Source organism: Dermacentor albipictus, chromosome 8 (assembly GCF_038994185.2).
Source record: "Dermacentor albipictus isolate Rhodes 1998 colony chromosome 8, USDA_Dalb.pri_finalv2, whole genome shotgun sequence".
In the NCBI taxonomy this organism is placed as follows: Eukaryota; Metazoa; Arthropoda; class Arachnida; order Ixodida; family Ixodidae; genus Dermacentor; species Dermacentor albipictus.
In genome coordinates, this window is record NC_091828.1 from 63,137,686 (window position 1) to 63,156,286 (window position 18,601).

Sequence of the window (18,601 nt, forward strand, 5' to 3'; positions counted from 1 at the left end):
GCCTTTTTCACAATCTAGGTTTTCTGTTAGGAAATGTAAAGATTGTTTCTAGAGAAAAGAAGCTACCGAAAGCAGGACATATCTGTGCAACATAAAAAATAATTACCAGATTACGAAACTTGCTATGGTATGTATCCATAACAAGCGTTTACTGCCTCTAATCCCGGTAGCATCGCATTCCCCAATATAAAAAAACGGCGGACCAATAGAAAGACGCCCGCTTGCCATGAAAAACTATCATGTTGCCGGTAGGCAACGGCAGCCGGCTAATTATGAGGTAGTGCCCTATACGCAGATATCACGCCTTGAATAGAAACCACGCTTTCTTCATAGCATTCCATTTTCTTTGGTGTGTTGGATCAGAATGATATTGGACAATATGGCGGATCGCTATTAACGACGATCTGCTGCTTTTCTTGGTGCGACCGGCCCAGTAGCCTCAATCAAACCCTCAGGAATTAGGAAATTAACATCTGAATCCCGTTTCCTAAATGCAGCAGCCCGGCTTTTTATCAATTAGGACACAGACGCATGCCTGGCACACGAGGAGAGCAATCTTTCCACACTGTTTCGTGCAAAATTTACTTCACAAAACTGTGGCGCAAGTGTTTTCTGGTGCAGCTAGTGCGACGGCTTAGCCACCATGAGAGAGATGGACAATAAACGCATTTCGTTAAACTTCAATTTTTGTTATAGAACAGCGATGCGTCGATAAAAAGTAACCATTTAAAACAAACATTGCATATTAAATGCAAAAAAATTGCATTGGGAATGGATGTGCGCTGCTGCGAGTGCTACTCACTTCCTTTGTTTTAGAAAATAATGATGGCTGGGAAGTTACAAAGATAACTCGCAAGAAATGAGTTCAGAATACCTTCTCAAAGCAAAAACGTAAAACAAGTCAAATTTGTACACTATATATTGTTGCCATATTTAAAAAGGTATGGTCTCACCTGTAGTTCTCTCTCGCGATGTAACTCTTTGAGACGCATGGCGCATTTATATTGAGAAGCGGAGGAAGGAGAGCGGGACGGCTTAAACCACCTTTTACTCGTGGCAGTTTTTTTAGAAGCTATGTTGCATATTCGAATATATGCTCCTATCTGATTGGAATGACCGAGAGCCCATATTCGGGAATTTTGCAACTTTGGTGAAATAACTGCCTGCCTTATGTTTGCCCTTGCCACAGCCAGAAAGGATTAGCAGTTTTAACCACGCTATACATGCTGGATGAGCAGCAACGCTTAGAAGACCCAGCCCTTTGACACTCGCCAATACGGACGTGAGCGCGAGCCGATATAAAGGCGCTGTTTCGTTTCCCATGGCACATTGGCTTGTACTACGGCAAGTTGTCAAGGCGCAATGTATAACTCAGTGGACATCGGCGCTGTTGATAACTATGCGACGCCTTCAGAAACTGTGTGGCAGCGCCCACGCAAAGGGCCCTCGTGTTGTCATTCCTTCATTTCTTTTCTCTTGTTTTTTATTTTCAATCTTACCTCTTTTTCAAGCAGCGAAAGTGTAGCACGCGATGAGTGAAATTCCATACGTTGTGGCATTGCGTACGCCATGGCAGAAGATGGTTTGCGCTTAAACCGCTAGCCACAAAACAGGGTAACTGCGTATTTATTTTTTTCCTAATTTTTCCAAGGTACGTAATAATATTGCTCAATATCGCGATGAGGTCTCGGCAACGAAACACCAAAAACTCATCAAGACGCGTCACTCACCTTCTTGAGGTACGTCGCTCGATTGTCAAACATTTGGGTATGTTTCTCTATGGGACCTTTGTCGTATGTCCTCATCGTGATATCGTCGCCGTCTAAACCCAAGTTTTTCGTGTAGTTTGTATTCGTCTGATTGCAGATCTGCTCAACAAAAGAGAACAAATTGCACTGGCTACGCGTAATAGCAGGGTCATTAAGGGCAGTGCAACTATTTCCGAGATTCTATAAGGTCCAACAAGTTACGCACAGCGATATGACGAAGGTTAAATATGACAAATCTGGAGTCGGGACAATCGCCATCTGCAAAAGATCAATGTCGCTGCCATATACAATTTGAAGTCCCGCTTCAGTTTTTTTGGCCAATCGAATGCGAGACCAAAAAAAAAAGAAAAAGGATATAACCAATGGCGCAGCGCCAACGAATGCTTAGGATATTTTTTATTGAAGGACATCATAATGAGCATCGTACAAGATTTGAAGGCTGACGCTGTGAAGGATTCTTCCTTGAAATAGGTAAGTAGTTATTTTCTCCCGTCATTAAAGCAATTCAGGTGAACAATCACTGGAAGCTTAAATACGAGGCGCCCAATGCGACCCACACAACTATACGTAAGTTAGTGAGAGGTAATAAACTTATTGCTGATGCCCACTGGCTTTAGCATGGCATTTGTGCCCTTATAGAACAACGCTGCTGTAACCTAGAGCGCGTTTCATGCTTGAAGCTAAACATTTCGACAGAGCTACCTCTCTGGTTGAGAAAATTTATTGGGACTTTGAGAGTGACTCCAACCAAATAAGTGAATTTTATTATCCCGTCCTTTCGGAGTCCATTCAGCTCCTTCTTTAGGGGGTATTCTTCAGGGGTAGCAGTGTGCACCTTTTAAAAGGTCCTTCGTAAAAATGAAATGACAGCGCGGAAAGTGGGGTAGCACTTAACCAGGAATCTTTTTTAACAGACGTGAAGTAGCGAAAGGATGCGATGTCCGCGACCGTGCTGATTTGCTCGTATGCCCGATGCTGGGGGCGCTTGACCCTCTCGAATGCTGTTGAAGTGGGGCGTGTGAGGAGGGATCACAGACGTTTTGGTGCTGGTGACCTATAGCGGGGATCTACGTGGCTGGGCATCCTTTCCCTCTTTTCGTCGTGTCGCCAAGGCTATGGATATACACAGAAGGTAGGTTGCCCTTCACGCGGTTTATATTACCCGCCCAATTCTCTACGTGCCATGACTCCAGCAGCAGCCTTTTTGTCGAGTTCTTTGTCAGCTCTTTGGATAAAGAATTTCACAACAAATGACTTGTGGTTTGGCGCATGATTAGGTTCGAAGTGAAGGTGTTCGAAGTGAAAGGGCACGCGTGGTTTGCTTAGCAGTATACTAAAATTTTAAGAATCCCGTCTATTGTTGGAACTTGTACATCCAGGAATCGGAGCAATCAGCTCTATTCGGCCCCATACGTGAACAGTACATCCGACTTGACAGAATTCATGTGGCTCTGCAGGATTTCAATTTGCCCTCTCTTTACGACGCAGAAAAAAAAATTCCGGAGCGTCAAGCGCCCCCAGCATCAATTCAATTCAGTTCAAGTTGATTTGCTCCTTTACATGTACAGATGACAGGAGTACAGACAAAAAGCTAAATGAATTCGGCTTGACAGTGTATGTACCCCCCACAGAAATGGCACTGTGCACAATAAAGGGAACACAAACCTACGATAATGGATAAACGAGAAAAAAGTGAGCATTAGTGAGCATTGCATAACAGAAACGCATACGGGTAAAAAAATCAACAATAGAATGCTGCAAGAAATTATATTACAAACAGAGAATAGTATAAAATGGTACAAACAATACAGCCTTGAAATGCACATCTATAAATAATAAGTTATTTACAAGCAGAGAAAATTGGTTAAGCATTCATGGCGTCAGTGTTTAGGGTGATTGCTTGGGCTAGTTGGTAATTCATGATCAAAAATAACGTACAGCGCGAAGGACAAGGACTGCGATAGACGACATACACAGCGCTGACTTCCAACAATGCCTTATTGCCTTGCCATATTGTGTGTTTATACACAAGAAAGGGCGGCCCTTTCTTGTATATATGCCCTTTCTTGCCCTTTCTTGTATGTATACAAACGATGTTGCAACGCAATAAAATATTGTTTGAAGTCAGCGCTGTGTATGTCGTCTATCGCTGTCCTTGTCCTTTGCGCTGTACGTTATTTTTGGTCAGTGTATACCAGAGCAAAAAAAAAAGAAAGAAAAAGAAACCCACAATGAGCCCTTTAAAACGAGCGATAGGTGTCTATTTAGTTCCTAATGAGTTTAACCAAGATGGCAGTGCGTGGCGTAACATTGTTGACCGTAGTTAGTGCGCGCTTAAGGAACGTACCATGTTTCTCTATGACGTGTGTTGTAAATGTTACAATTCATTGTCAATAGAGGTAAATGCTAGAAACATTGTGTGTTCTGTTTTTTCGCAGTAGTGAAACGCTTGAGTAAAATACTACGATATATGGAGGTTGCCGGTTGTAAATTCAGGGCACTGAAAAGAGGCTGCTTATCGCTGCTTTCTTCCCATGAGCGTCACATAAAGAATTGGCGATAGCGCGCAATGCTTTCTTCTGCAATAGAAGAAGCTTTGTGAGGTTAGACATCGTGGTGTTTCCCCAGACTTAATGACAGTAATTCAGATGGGACAGGAATAGAGTTATAAAGCAGTTATTTGACGCTCAAGGGAAGAAAAAAAATCGAAGTTTCGTTAGTATTCCAATACCACGAGCGATTTTGTTAGCAACTGAGTCTCTACGAAGCTGCCAAAGTGAGTTTTCATGAAATACGACCTCGAGGCATTATTGGATGGCACAAAATTGATAATCGAGCAACCCATTTGCGAATGGCCGTCAATGTGGATATTGTTTTTAGGTTGAAAAAGTACAGCGTTTGTCTTGTTTTTACTTATAGACAGGGAATTCAATGAACTCCATCATTTATGTTCACTTAAAGCAGCGTTCGCAAGAGCCAACAGGTCCCCTGCATAACCAGATGTAAAGAACAGACTATAGTGTCATCAGCGTATGTGATGAATCGGGCAGTGATGTCAATATTCATTATGTCGTTCACGTAAATATTAAATAACAAAGGCCCAAGAATGCTTCCTTGAGGTACACCAGAATGAGTGGGTAAGTTATCGGAAATACAATTATTAACTGAAATCCTCTCACACCTGCACTGCTGATAGCTTTTGATTAAGCCATTTATTGGGCCCCTGAAGCCGTAAATTAGAAGTTTTGATAGCAGAGTGGTGTGGGTAATTGTGTCAAAGGCCTTTGAAAAAACTATGAAGTGTCATAGTGTCACTCAATTTTGCTAAAATGCTTGTAGTATTATTTCCTTTTGTGTTAGCATTGCTAGCTCTGTCGAGCGACCCCTTCGGAAACCGAACTTACAGTCAGTAATAATATAGCGTTTTTCGCAGAAAGCGGTCATTCCCATTGTTAATAATTTTTCTAGGCATTTTGAAAATAGAGGCAAAATGGATATTGGTCCGTAGTGAGGTTGTTTTTATCACCGGCCATCCATCGGTCACCCCAGCCCATGAGCACCACCTCAGACATCGCATAGTTTCGCCCCTTCACGTCTGTTCAGAAAAGATTCCCGGTCAAATGTTTCCACACTTTCCGCGCTCTCCCTTCATTTTTACGAAGGACCTCCTAAAAGGTGCACACCGCCCCCCCCCCCCCGGAGAATATCCCCCAGAAGAACGAAACGAATTGGCGCCGAAACGTCGGGCTAATAAAATTCATTTATTTTGTTGGAGCCACTCTCGATATCCTAATGGTTCATGCTGTATCTCATGGAGGGGTGAACACGTATCCTTGAGCGAGTCTCTATGTAGTGCGATGCCAATTTTTAAGTTTTCATGAGGCGTCTGGCACAGCAATTAACCACGTCAGCATGGCGTCTTACTTACCGTGGCTGGTATTGCATCTTGATCGACGTCACTGACGACGCAATCTTTGAATAGGTCGTACTCGCCTATGTCAGCGTTTTCGTAGTCGTCAATTTTTGGACGGTACCAGCGGCCCTTCATGGTGAACGACACGCCAATGGGAACGTGAATCTTCTGCTGTGTCCGAAGACACTGCGCGAGCAGACATGCTTCGTGCTGCAGGAAAAAAAAAAAACGAGTGTGGTATATTACGGCGACAGCTCTACACATCGGTGTTATACAGACTTGTTTAATGTTTGTCAAGGCCAAGTTTTTAGCGTACCGAAGACGTATAGACCGGTTCTATTTGCATTGTGTAGGAATCAGGTTGGAGAGCATAGACGATGTAACAGTATTTAGGAAACTGAACAACAGAACTAGTGTGGTTAGTTCGTATAACAAAAGAGAGGATAGGGACAGGTTTCATGGAAAGAATAAAAAGGTTGTTCGGGAAACAGCCACATTTATGAGGATATGGTAAGCTATTCCTTTAAAAAAATTGTAATGTACCACCAACGTACTGATTTCTGCAGTAGTTAAGGAAGCGTTTTTCCTTTTTTTTCTTTTAATGTACCATGTAACATGACCTGTTTGTTTCTTTCTGTAAAATTGTGCCCACCTGCTTTGGTCTCAACTGAGACTGGCAGTATTGCAAATAAATAATAAATAAATAAAATGAATTTCATGGTGCCATATATATATGTTCGTATGCATGCTTTCTGTATCGATGCATGTTTTTTATCTAACTACATTCTTGCCTTCCGTGGTCACCGGGTAGTCAGTGGTCCATTGTGTGAATCGTGGTATGCATTGTGGTGTGCATCCGGTTGCTTTGCTTGGGGAAAAGGAGTTGAAACTAACCATCGCAACAAGTTCAGTCGCACAGTATGTGCCAAAGTTAACATACGAGCCGTTCTTCAACCAACCTTTTTCACGCCTACATGGTCGGTGCTGAATGGGTAGATATCACTATTCGAAGAAACTCTCTTACACGAATTTGGAGCACGGAGCATGTGTCACGAGGTCTGTGCTGGTGTTCAGTGAGCCTCTTTGATACAATTTGGGCCACGGAGTATGGGCCAGTAGGCATATGCCTATTCAATGAGCGCTTACGACACCAACTTAGGATTCATCCGGTTAAATAATCTGATGTTGAGAGCAATGGAACCTACGTCACATGTGTTCCTCGAGGACATCAACCCGACGCATGACCAGGCTGCGCCACAAATGTACTCTGTATGTGCCACTTTCTGATGAACGCCTTCCAGGTCAACACTCTGGCGAGCTGCAACATGAATGCAGTGGGTGGGTGCCACTCTTAAAGAAGCCTCTCGCCAACATGGACTAAAGAGTATAGGCCACTGAGTGCTCATCAAGCGAAGTATGGGGCTCAGCATTCGCAGATACCGGTGCAATCACGTTTCTCGTTTTGGAGGCTACGCACAGACGTCTAGGAAGGATCACTAGATGGTGCAGCGTGTCCCGAACGAAGCGCGACGGAGGAGCCCTGTTGCCGCACGACGCCTTTATCAGCGCCCATACGCGTTCTGCGCCATCCATCTCGGAAGCCACGCGCAGCCTTCGTGGCGGCGGCGCCAGCTGGCGTGAAATGTTCTTAGGGACGCGCGAAAGAACACTCCCTCTGCACTACATTCCACAAACATAACTCGTTAGGACGTTGGCACTACACTGTGTCGCTGCATCGATTCAATGCTAAGCGCATGATCATCGATTGTCACTGAGGTGGGTTTCGTTCATGTAGCCATGAATGCAAGAACACGCAGTCAGCGGTATGGTATCGAAATATAAAAGTTCCGGCTCTTCAACTAAACGGCAACTCAAGAACATTTATATTTTTTTCTTGCGTTGCTACGCAAACGCTTGATTTATTCAAGAATATCTTCTGCAAATTACATGCCAGAACGAGCTCTAGAAGTGCTTCAAACGTCACGCCAAAATTACTTGATTTTTACAAAATCGGTCATCGCTTCATACAATTTGAGAGACCACTTTCCTCAGAAGAGCTAGAAATGCATAAAAAATCATTTTTTGTCTTTCATCACGAGAGTTCTGGCATTAAAGTAGCTTTTGAGTTTTCAGAGTTTCAGAGATTCACCAAAATAACATTACCGACGACTAGAGGCCACGTGCTTTTCGGTGCATCATAGAGATTGTCAATGTTAGTTCAAATTCTGTATATATTTGAATAGAACCACAGTTATCTTGTTCAAATGCAATACTTAGAAGACAGGAGATTGTCGTTTCTCATCACAACTGAGGAAAACGTGCAAACTCTACGGCAACCAGCAACCAGCGTGCTCAAGCCGCACTCACTAGGGAGAGTTGCATGAAGATTGCAGGTGTCTTGCTCAAAGGCCACCGAAAGAGAAAAGCTAAAACTATTGCGAGGAGAAAGTTTGCCATAGAAGGCTTGTAAACATGTGGAGAAATATGTCCATGATGCATTTGGCCTTCATGGCTCAACACTTTGTCTATTCTAAACCACCTAAGCACGAATACACGTGGATCTCATCAAGTCCAAACAAGACAGAAGTTCATTTTAAGATGGAGGCTTGAATTTATATGAAGCCATCGAGCAAAAAATGTTGCTGAAGACTTGACATTTAGTGGAATTCTATGCTCGGTCGCTCTTGAGTGCATCTCCCCAGTCAGTCAAGAACTTTATTGAAGTCCTGAGGAGTTTCAATCCGTTGGAGATCCCACGCGGGGAACTCCTCCGGCAGAAACCGTAGGCGACACCCAAGTCGGGACGGGAACGTGTTGACGCTCCGCCAGTTCTTGGGCCCTCTGGACTGCGTTGAGTTGGAGTTTGAGGTCCGGGCTTTTGAGAGCTTCTTCCCATTCGGGCTCACTGGAGAGAGGGCCCTTTGGTAACGCGGTACATTGCCATAGCATGTGCGAGAGTGAGCAATAAAGTTCTGGGCAGTCTGGGCAATTAGCCGGGATTTCTGAGTTATAGTGACTTAGTAGGCCTCGTGACGGATACGAGTCCGTTTGTCGCATTCGAAACGCGGCCGCCTGCGCGCGTTCGAGTTTGGCGTGTGGGAGCGGGAATTTGGTTCTGCCTTTCCGATAGTGGGAGGTGATCTCTTGGTAAGTGAGCAGCGGGTCATTAAACTGAATGTCCTGCCCCTTGTAGGCCATGGGACCGTCGCGGCGGGCAAGTTCTCGCGCACGGTCTCCCCAAGGTGCGAAATTTACTGGTCATAGGAACCCTTGACACAGGAGTGTACGGCCACACAACCATTCCTTGATGCGTGCAACAAAGACAAGACGTCCTCCGAGCTTCAAAATCTCAAGGGTCAGAACGCAGCTACAAAGTTCAGAAAGCCGAATATCGCACTGCTGCCTATACGTATGCTTGTGTGTGACACTTACTTAATGATTTGGCTAAATAAATATCCATGGTACGTTTTTAAATACCCGGTGGAAACGCAAGTGGCATATTTCTGGAAGATTGCGTGCCAGAAAATTTGTCGTCAATTTTAAATATCTTAAATAGACCGTAGGTTTAACAATCAGCATTGTGCCAGGTGACAATACTGTGAGGATTACTATTTCGTTATTTGTAGAACCACCATAGCTGCTTTACGTTACGCTAATGCAGTCTAGAAATTAACTTTCCTTGAGAGAGTGCAGATAAATGACGCATCCATGGACAAAAACTCATTCTTTAGGTCTGCTAGCATAACGGTTTTTTGATGTGCAAGATTTACTGAAGCTGATTTGGGAAAGCAGCGACTTAAAAATCAACTTAACCGCAGTTGTCGTTCATCCCGTTGGTACCATCAGCTATGACGTGGCTGAATAATGCTGTGAATACGAATACCAAGTGGCTGAATATACGTAGGTTATTTTTTGCAGCGAAGCTGTATACCTCTAACACCCAAGGAAATTTTCGTGTCGTTGTCGTGGTAAGAAAAACACACAACATACATGGGCCGATCCCGAAGATACTGCCATGACGAGCCGACCACGGCTGAGGTGAATCAGGCTTTAAGCACTCCCGATGCCTGGCCGATCCCGAAGATAGTGCAATACTGGCCCAACCCGCGGTAGAAGTTAAGCAAGCCTTAAGCTATAGTGCATACCGGTCCGACCCGTGGCGGAGGTGAAGCAGGCGTTAAGCACTCCACATACGTAGGCCGATTCCGGCGATAGTGCAATGCCGAGCCGACACGTGGTGGAAGGGCGTTTGGCCATTAAGGGGTCCACACACGCAGCTTCGCTGGTCATCCTTCTTCACAGCCTGGAAGGCCACTGAGTTTTGCTTAGTCAGTGATTTTACTCATCTAAGTTTTATCGGCAGCAAAATTGTGAGGACGAGATGGTACTGCCGACGCAGAAGCGGGAAGCAATCCAAATCCGAGAGTGGTACCGGAAGAGCAGTCTCTTGATAGTGAATATAGGCTCAACACAATAGTTGCAGCAAGGGCTGTCCAGGGTACGGTGCCACCCACAAGAAGCAGTGAGCATCGTTTATAGGAAATTGTGTTCATTAAAGATGCAGCCGAGAACTTGAAATGCGAAATAGAATTTATAGGGCTTGTTGACGACAGTAGGCGAAGCATTACTGTGGGTATGGATGGTTGTGTAGCTCTCGACGACAAGTTTTTCTCTTGTATGTTACTTTTTCTTGTGTAGTTTATACTTTCACAACTTTTTGCATGATGATTTACAGTCTATGTTGCCATTTTGTGTAGTTTTGTACAGACAACGCTTGCGTGTAACAAGGCCGATAGACAAAAAGAAAGGTGGTTGAGATTATAAACATCACAATATTGTCAGTTAGGTCGCACATGGCGCCTGCTTCCCTTTCAGTACGTAGGTTGCTGTTGGTTAGTTAAGCCAGCATTAAGGACCAGCTTGTTTACGGCTGTACTTCAGTCAATCGTTTTGAACGGTTTTTAACTCAAGACCATGTAGCCCAAAACACTCTCATGTTCGCACCGTGCCTGTAGTCTGACGCCGAGAGAGGGTGATAGCCTAAATTTCCATAATTTTGATGACATATATGGCAAAAGATGTACTCACGAAAGTGTGCGCATGGGTAATTTTTGGACGCACACCTGGAGGAATCTTGTAAATGTTAGGTGGAAGCAGGACGCAGCGCAAAGATGGAATTTTGTTTTCTTGAAACGAGGTGTGTCCAAGCACAACAATTGCGTCTGGCATAAAAACAGTCCTGAAAATATCAAAAGAGTGGTCTCGTGAGTTGATCAGAGCACGGGCAGATGGCTCTAACAAGGCATTTAAATGTAAAGGCGCTGGGGCCTAATGTTCAGAGACTCTACGCATTCATGCCCCACTAATGCTGGTATTTTCTTGTCAAAAAAACTCAAAAGGACTTTAGCCAAGAATGCTTGGGGCTGAAGCGTGTCCAAAAAACGCCATAGATTTAATTAATAGCATGTGTTTACGTCACTCTTATGACCGCGTGTTTTCTCACAAACTGTGGAAGTTGCTCTAGCCCGAGATGTTTTTCACTGAAGAGCATATTCTTGATGTATCAGATTCACACATATTCCCATGGTAAGGAGCTGCTGTTTTTCGTCTGCAGATAAAATATCTAAGAACGAGGCAGGCTGCCCAGAGACAGAAGCCTGCGTTTTTTTTTCTTTCTGCAAATGAGTAAAAAAAATAGAATGTTTGCTTAGGGCTACAGTAATTTCGCCCAAATTTCGCTACATCGCATTTTGTGATTACCATGGTTCAATATGGTAATCAAATGGGTGCAGCGGCGGCGTAGAGGTAGAACACCCGCCTTGCGTGCAAGAGGTCCGTGGTTCGAATCCCGGTGCCGGCAATTTTCCACCGGATTAAAAAAAACGCGTGTTGATAAAATTGCACAAACAGGCCTGGAGTGTGGCCTGATCCCGGTGACCAGAACCGGTAACGCACTCCCTCACCAGAGCAGGATTGGCCACCCTGGTGCAGTACTTGGCCACAACCTCCTACGTGAACACAACAATCAAACGCCGGCCCTCAGTCCCCAGCAGCTGCGCAGCAACTGACCACGGCGGCGGTCAGACCTGCGACGCAGCAGAGGGTGCTAAGAATCACTGGCTCCGTACAGGCCGCCATTGGAATATGAACCTGGCAACGTTTAACGCTAGAACGTTATCTAGTCAGGCGAGTCTAGCAGTGCTATTGGAGGAATTAGAGGGCACTAAATGGGATATAATAGGGCTCAGTGAAGGTAGGAGGCCAAAAGAAGCATATACAGTGCTAAAAAGCGGGCACGTCCTCGGCTACCGGGGCTTAGCGGAGAGAACTAGCAGTCGGATTCCTGATTAATAAGAATATAGCTGGTAACATAGAGGAACTCTATAGCATTAACGAGAGGGTGGCAGGTCTTGTTGTAAAACCTAATAAGAGGTAGAAAATGAAGATTGTACAGGTCTACGCCCCTACATCCAGTCATGATGACCAGGAAGTCGAAAGCTTCTATGAAGACGTGGAATCGGCGATGGGTAGAGTAAAAACCAAATACACTATACTAATGGGCGACTTTAATGCCAAGGTAGGCACGAAGCACGCTGGAGACAAAGCAGTGGGGAAATATGGCATAGGCACTAGGAATAGCAGGGGAGAGTTATTAGTAGAGTTTCTGGAACAGAACAATATGAGGATAACGAATACCTTCTTCCGCAAGCGGGATAGCCGAAAGTGGACGTGGAGGAGCCCGAACGGCGAGACTAGAAATGAAATAGACTTCATCCTCTGCGCTAGCCATGGCATCATACAAGATGTGGACGGGCTCGGCAAGGTGCGCTGCAGTGACCACCGGACGGTAAGAACTCGAATTAGCCTAGCCCTGAGAAGGGAACGGCAGAAACTGGTACATAAGAAGCCGATCAATGAGTTAGCGGTAAGAGGGAAAATAGAGGAATTCCAGATCAAGCTACAGAACAGGTACTCGGCTTTAACTCAGGAAGAGGACATTAGTGTTGAAGCAATGAACGACAATCTTGTGGGCATTATTAAGGAGTGTGCAATAGAAGTCGGTGGCAACTCCGTTAGGCAGGATACCAGTAAACTATCACAGGAGACGAAAGATCTGATCAAGAAACGCCAATGTATGAAAGCCTCTAACCCTACAGCTAGAATATAACTGGCAGAACTTTCGAAGTTAATCAACAAGCGTAAGACCGCTGACATAAGGAAGTATAACATGGATAGAATTGAACAAGCTCTCAGGAACGGAGGAAGCCTAAAAACAGTGAAGAAGAAACTAGGAATTGGCAAGAATAAGATGTATGCGTTAAGAGACAAAGCCGGCAATATCATAACTCATATGGATGAGATAGTTCAAGTGGCTGAGGAGTTCTATAGAGATTTATACAGTACCAGTGGCACCCATGACGATAATGGAAGGGAAAATAGTCTAGAGGAATTCGAAATTCCAAAGGCAACGCCGGAAGAATTAAAGAAAGCCTTAGGAGATATGCTAAGGGCGAAGGCAGCTGGGGAGGATCAGGTAACAGCTGATTTGTTGAAGGATGGTGGGCAGATTGTTCTAGAGAAACTGGCCACCCTGTATACGCAATGCCTCATGACCTCGAGCGTACCGGAATCTGTCAGTTGCCTACAAACTATTTACTAAGGTAATCGCAAATAGAATCAGGAACACCTTAGACTTCTGTCAAGCAAAGGACCAGGCAGGATTCCGTAAAGGCTACTCAACAGTAGATCATATTACACTATCACTCAGGATTCACTATCACTCAGGCAGGATTCACACTATCACTCAGGTGATAGAGAAATGTGCGGAATATAAGCAACCCTTATATATAGCTTTCATTGATTACGAGAAAGCGTTTGATTCTGTCGAAACCTCAGCAGTCGTGGAGGCATTACGGAATCAGGGTGTAGACGAGCCGTATGTAAAAATACTGAAAGATATCTATAGCGGCTCCACGGCCACCGTAGTCCTCCATGAAGAAAGCAACAAAATCCCTATAAAGAAAGGCGTCAGATAGGGATATACGATGTCTCCAATGCTATTCACAGCGTGTTTAAATGATGTATTCAGAGACCTGGATTGGGAAGAATTGGGGATAAAAGTTAATGGAGAATACCTTAGTAACTTGCGATTCGCTGATGATATTGCCTTGCTTAGTAACTCAGGGGACCAATTGCAATGCATGCTCACTGACCTGGAGAGACAAAGCAGAAGAGTGGGTTTTAAAATTAATCTGCAGAAAACTAAAGTAATGTTTAACAGTCTCGGAAGAGAACAGCAATTTCAAATAGGCAGCGAGGCACTGGAAGTAGTAAGGGAATACATCTACTTAGTGCAGGTAGTGACGGCAGATCCGGATCATGAGACAGAAATAATCAGAAGAATAAGAATGGGCTGGGGTGCGCTTGGCAGGCATTCTCAGATCTTGAACAGCAGGTTGTCATTATCGCTCAACAGGAAAGTGTATAATAGCTGTGTCTTACCAGTACTCACCTACGGGCCAGAAAGCTGAAGGCTTACTAAGAGGGTTCTACTCAAATTGAGGACGACGCAACGAGCTATGGAAAGAAGAATGATAGGTGTAACGTTAAGGGATCAGAAAAGAGCAGATTGAGTGAGGGAACAAACGCGAGTTAATGACATCTTAGTTGAAATCAAGAAAAAGAAATGGGCATGGGCAGGACATGTAATGAGGAGGGAGGATAACCGATGGTCATTAAGGGTTACGGACTGGATCCCAAGGGAAGGGAAGCGTAGCAGGGGGCGGCAGAAAGTTAGGTGGGCGGATGAGATTAAGAAGTTTGCAGGGACGGCATGGCCAGAATTAGTACATGACCAGGTTGTTGGAGAAGTATGGGAGAGGCCTTTGCCCTGCAGTGGGCGTAACCAGGCTGATGATGATGATGATGATGATGATGATGATAATAGTTCTATATAACACTTCGCGATGTTGCTTATCTGGTTTCGCCGTAAAAGTATGAATTTGCTTTTTCGTAGGGCTCTTATAGTCTCAATTGCACATTACCCCCCCTAGCCCAACGGATACCTGAATCCACTATCGAAAGCCATGCTTTATACACAGAAGATACCAGAAGTGCCATAGCTGCCATGTGTTCAACACAACTCTCTTAGAGAAAAGACGGGGAATGCGGGAGATGGAGATTCAAGACGATGAGCAAAACGTGACTTATCAACTCTCCCAGAGTTGCATAGCAGAATGCCACCTGTCATTTTTTTCTGAGAAGGCCGGCGTGTAAGGTGCCACATCTTATACAAAAAATCGCGACCATAGAATGAGATTTTTCCTGAGAAGCTTTGTCAAGCACCGAGCATCGGTAAACTCGTCGTCTTTGTATTTACAGTGAAAAAGCAGTTCATTATGTTGTGCCAAGCTTGTTCCCATTCGTACTATAACTAGTTTGTCCGTAATCCATTTTTCAACGTGTTTTATTACAAGGCAATGGTGTGCAGAGACCTAAGTACTAAAAACGCAACCACTTTTTATAGGCGTTGTGATAAAAAATGATGGGAAGGGTTTCATTTTGAAGCAGAAAGAGTTCACGGAAAAAAATATGTCTAACGTGTTTTGTGTTCCCATTGAACAACATCCATCACCTTCTAATCCACTGCTGGCATACCAGCGCAAGTGAAATATATAAACTGTGCTAGGAAGGTATCATGAATACATGTATTTGAAATTTCAGGTTCACCTGTGTATGCAACGAATCAGGAGGAAAACGCGACCACGTGTGTTGATTATCTCTTTTTTAATGTCTGGTATTCGCCCAATAAATGTGTTGCAGAAAAAAAGCTTTACAATAGGCCTCGCTTCTACAATTGCCGCTTGTTTCTTAGGATTAGCGAAAGATCTGCAACTGACATCAATACATGCACATCTAAACAATATCGTAAGCCTAAAAATGAAAATAAAGGAGATCGAGCACCGCAACCCTCAATTATGGCTGCTCCAACTGAATTCTGGCGCGAGTGCAAACCAGTGTTGCATCGCATATCAGATTTATGAAAGTCCCGAATGCAGAGGTAGATTCACAATGTGAAAAATTGTCATCTGCCTTACTGCAAGAAGAAGTTGTTATGGAGACGCACATTATTTCATTAGAAGGAAGTATTCGCAGTAGCGGAAAAGTTCACGCTGGTACGGTGATGAATCTCTGGAGCACTAACATTTTTATGAGGTGGTAGATCTACTTCACGTGCTCCCAAGATGAGTAGAAGATTGCCAAAACAGGTTCAATTATTTAAATATGTCGAATCGCTTTTGCGGAAGCCCACGATCTTTTTAATTTGGTTTAGCAGTCCGCTGGATTAATTTCTTTTTTATTTCACAGTAGTGTTACTGATAACTATGGAACAGCTACTCACGCTGCTTCCTGACCCATCAAGTCGCAGCCGCTGGGCAAAGGGGTGTAGAAACCAAGAAAGGTGTAGGAGGCCACTCTCTTTGTCGTTGACGGCAGCGAGAATTCCGCTGCTTCCTGGTGGGCATGTGACAGATTGTGTTAAGATGTTCACGCTGCAATGTCTAAACACATGCTATTTCGTCGTCAACCAGCAGCGTTGATAAATATTTTAACTTGGGTTAGATCAAAGCGCGAAGATCAACCAGAGCAAGCCAAGCCGCAGTATTATCCTCAGGATTAATTTCAACCACATGCGGTTGTCTAGGAGAAAAATGCTAGCCCGAGTATAGGTCCCATTTCAATACAGAAATACGGGTTAATGAAAGAAATGTTTTTAAAAGACAACAACCTCACAGATTTGAATGAAAAGTTTTGAATGTTGGAGTGAAAAGTGACTTATAATAACTCAATCAACCAAAACGTTCATGAAGAGCGTGGAGATTAGTACAAATGCGTAAACATTGTTAGACATGGATCACATTTGAGTTCACATTGCTAGACATCACATTTGACATGGCTGTGAATTGCACGAAAAATTTTCACAGTGTTTAAGTTGACTGTGCAAAGTTACTAATCGTGAATTGATGATATACTGCAGAGCGACATGTGTTACGGAAATTTTGTCAGTTTATTCGTGCTACTGGGTGCGATGTATTGAATTGTGGGATCCTCTTTTGAGGCTGAGTTACAGAGTTATACTGCATAATGAGGGTTTTTGAAATTTACCTATTCTCGACAATGTTTATAACAATATTCATAGCCTGAACAGGAGCACAGATTTTTTCCATTTCTACACTGTAGCTTTCCGTTTGAAATTCAATAAACCTAATCAAACATAGTGGAGAGGTTGGTGAGAATAACAATTTTTCTTCTGCCATGCATTTAAAAAGCAGCCTCGGAGCTAAAGCTTACCACCGACAGTGATGTACAGAAATTCTTTTTTTCCAATTCTTCCGTTACGCGCTATCAAAGTGCAGCTGTCATTGCCAGTTATTCAACCCGCAACCTCGTGCCTCAAAAAACACGTCATAGCCACTAAACCATAATTCAAGATTCAACCAAGATTTTGCTTGTATGTGACGGTTGTGAGGCCACGAGGAAACCACTAGCACTTTTTGGAATTCCCGAACACTGGAGGTTGCGTAGTAGTCTCCTTAATATTTGGTACAGTAACAATTTGTTTACATCCTTTGCACGTTCTACATTCTATTTACCAAGCATTTTCAGCATGATAATTGGCTTTCCCCGACACACGAAGGGAAATTCAACCATAAGAGGTGGTGAACGTGTCCGTAACTCGCACTCTTAAACCCATAAAATCGGCGTTTAGGTGAGATGTGAGACTAATTCGAAAGGGCGATATATTGAAATTGCATGTTTTCCTCGATGCGCTTTTTCATGAAATGCACGCTGCGTTTTGTTTTAACAATATATTGTATTCTCTCAGTAACCCAGTTTTTCAGATGTCCGCGGAAGGAATCCTGAAGTGTTTTCTGAAGTGCATATCAAAAATAAAGCGATGAAGAAGAAAATCCGTCCAGCCTGCACTCGAATTCTATACCTAAAATTGCCGGTAGAAAATGTGACCTCTCAACCACTCTGCCGACCCTACCGAGGAGAATACAGCATCTTACGACTACAGCGACGCTTTCAGCTACTCTGCCAAGCTGACGTCACGCTTCTTAAAGGGCCCCTCGCTAGTTCTGGTAATTTTGAGCTGTGAAGCGCAGACCATATAATGCACGCTAACGATCGTGTCTGCTAAATATTACTTCGCTACGCGCCGGGTAAAGATCTGACATTTTAAACCGAACTCCATTTACCCTTCCCCTCGCGACCACCGTGCTCCAAACCGGAGGGTGACGTACACGTGCTAGCGCGCCTACGTACACGTGTTTGTGCTGTGACGTCACTCGCAGTAACACGTGACCTCGTGATTAATTCAAAGCAACACCTGTTATTTCTGTAATCTGTTGCTCGAACAGAGCAATTAAAGTTTAGAGAAATAATAAAACATTAACCGTATATACGGCTTCTTGTTTTACTTCGCACCGCAGCAAGAGAGATGTACTTCCGTTTCGTTTGCTTCGTCCCACGTCGTGCAGTCACACACGCAATAACCAAAACTATACTATTTTCTACCATGTTGCAGCGTGCGAACATGTTCTGTTATTCGCTTATGCCTGCCTTAGTATTAGTGCAGCCCTGGCTTATTCCGCGAGCCAGGTGTTCTCGTGCACAGCGTGCAATATCGCGCGCTATGCGAAACGACACAAACGCAACAGCTCGCGCGAGCCACCGTCACTGGAAGTGCGAAGCGCAGCCCGAGAGCTACGGGAAAGAATGAAGGTGGGGCCCACGACGTATGCGTCAAACATTCTTCGAGCTGCCCTATGGGATTACGGAGCGAAAGAATTTCGCTTGCGGCGACTAGACGGGGCAAGTGGAGAGAGCGTCTCTCTTGGCAGTGGCGCTCGCC

At 44.2% G+C, this 18,601-nt stretch overlaps 1 protein-coding gene across 4 annotated transcripts in view; it reads right to left on the reverse strand.

Annotated features, from left to right (window-relative positions):
- Positions 1–18,601, reverse strand: part of LOC135921777 (uncharacterized) — a 70,281-nt gene that overhangs the window by 5,456 nt on the left and 46,224 nt on the right. For all 4 annotated transcript variants that reach the window (XM_065456084.2, XM_065456082.2, XM_065456081.2 and 1 more), the window contains 4 exons: positions 16,085–16,197; positions 10,771–10,921; positions 5,698–5,892; positions 1,731–1,868 (listed from right to left, as the gene is read on the reverse strand). In XM_065456084.2, the coding sequence (XP_065312156.1) occupies positions 1,731–1,868; positions 5,698–5,892; positions 10,771–10,921; positions 16,085–16,197 (597 nt within the window). The remainder of the gene's footprint in view (positions 1–1,730; positions 1,869–5,697; positions 5,893–10,770; positions 10,922–16,084; positions 16,198–18,601) is intronic.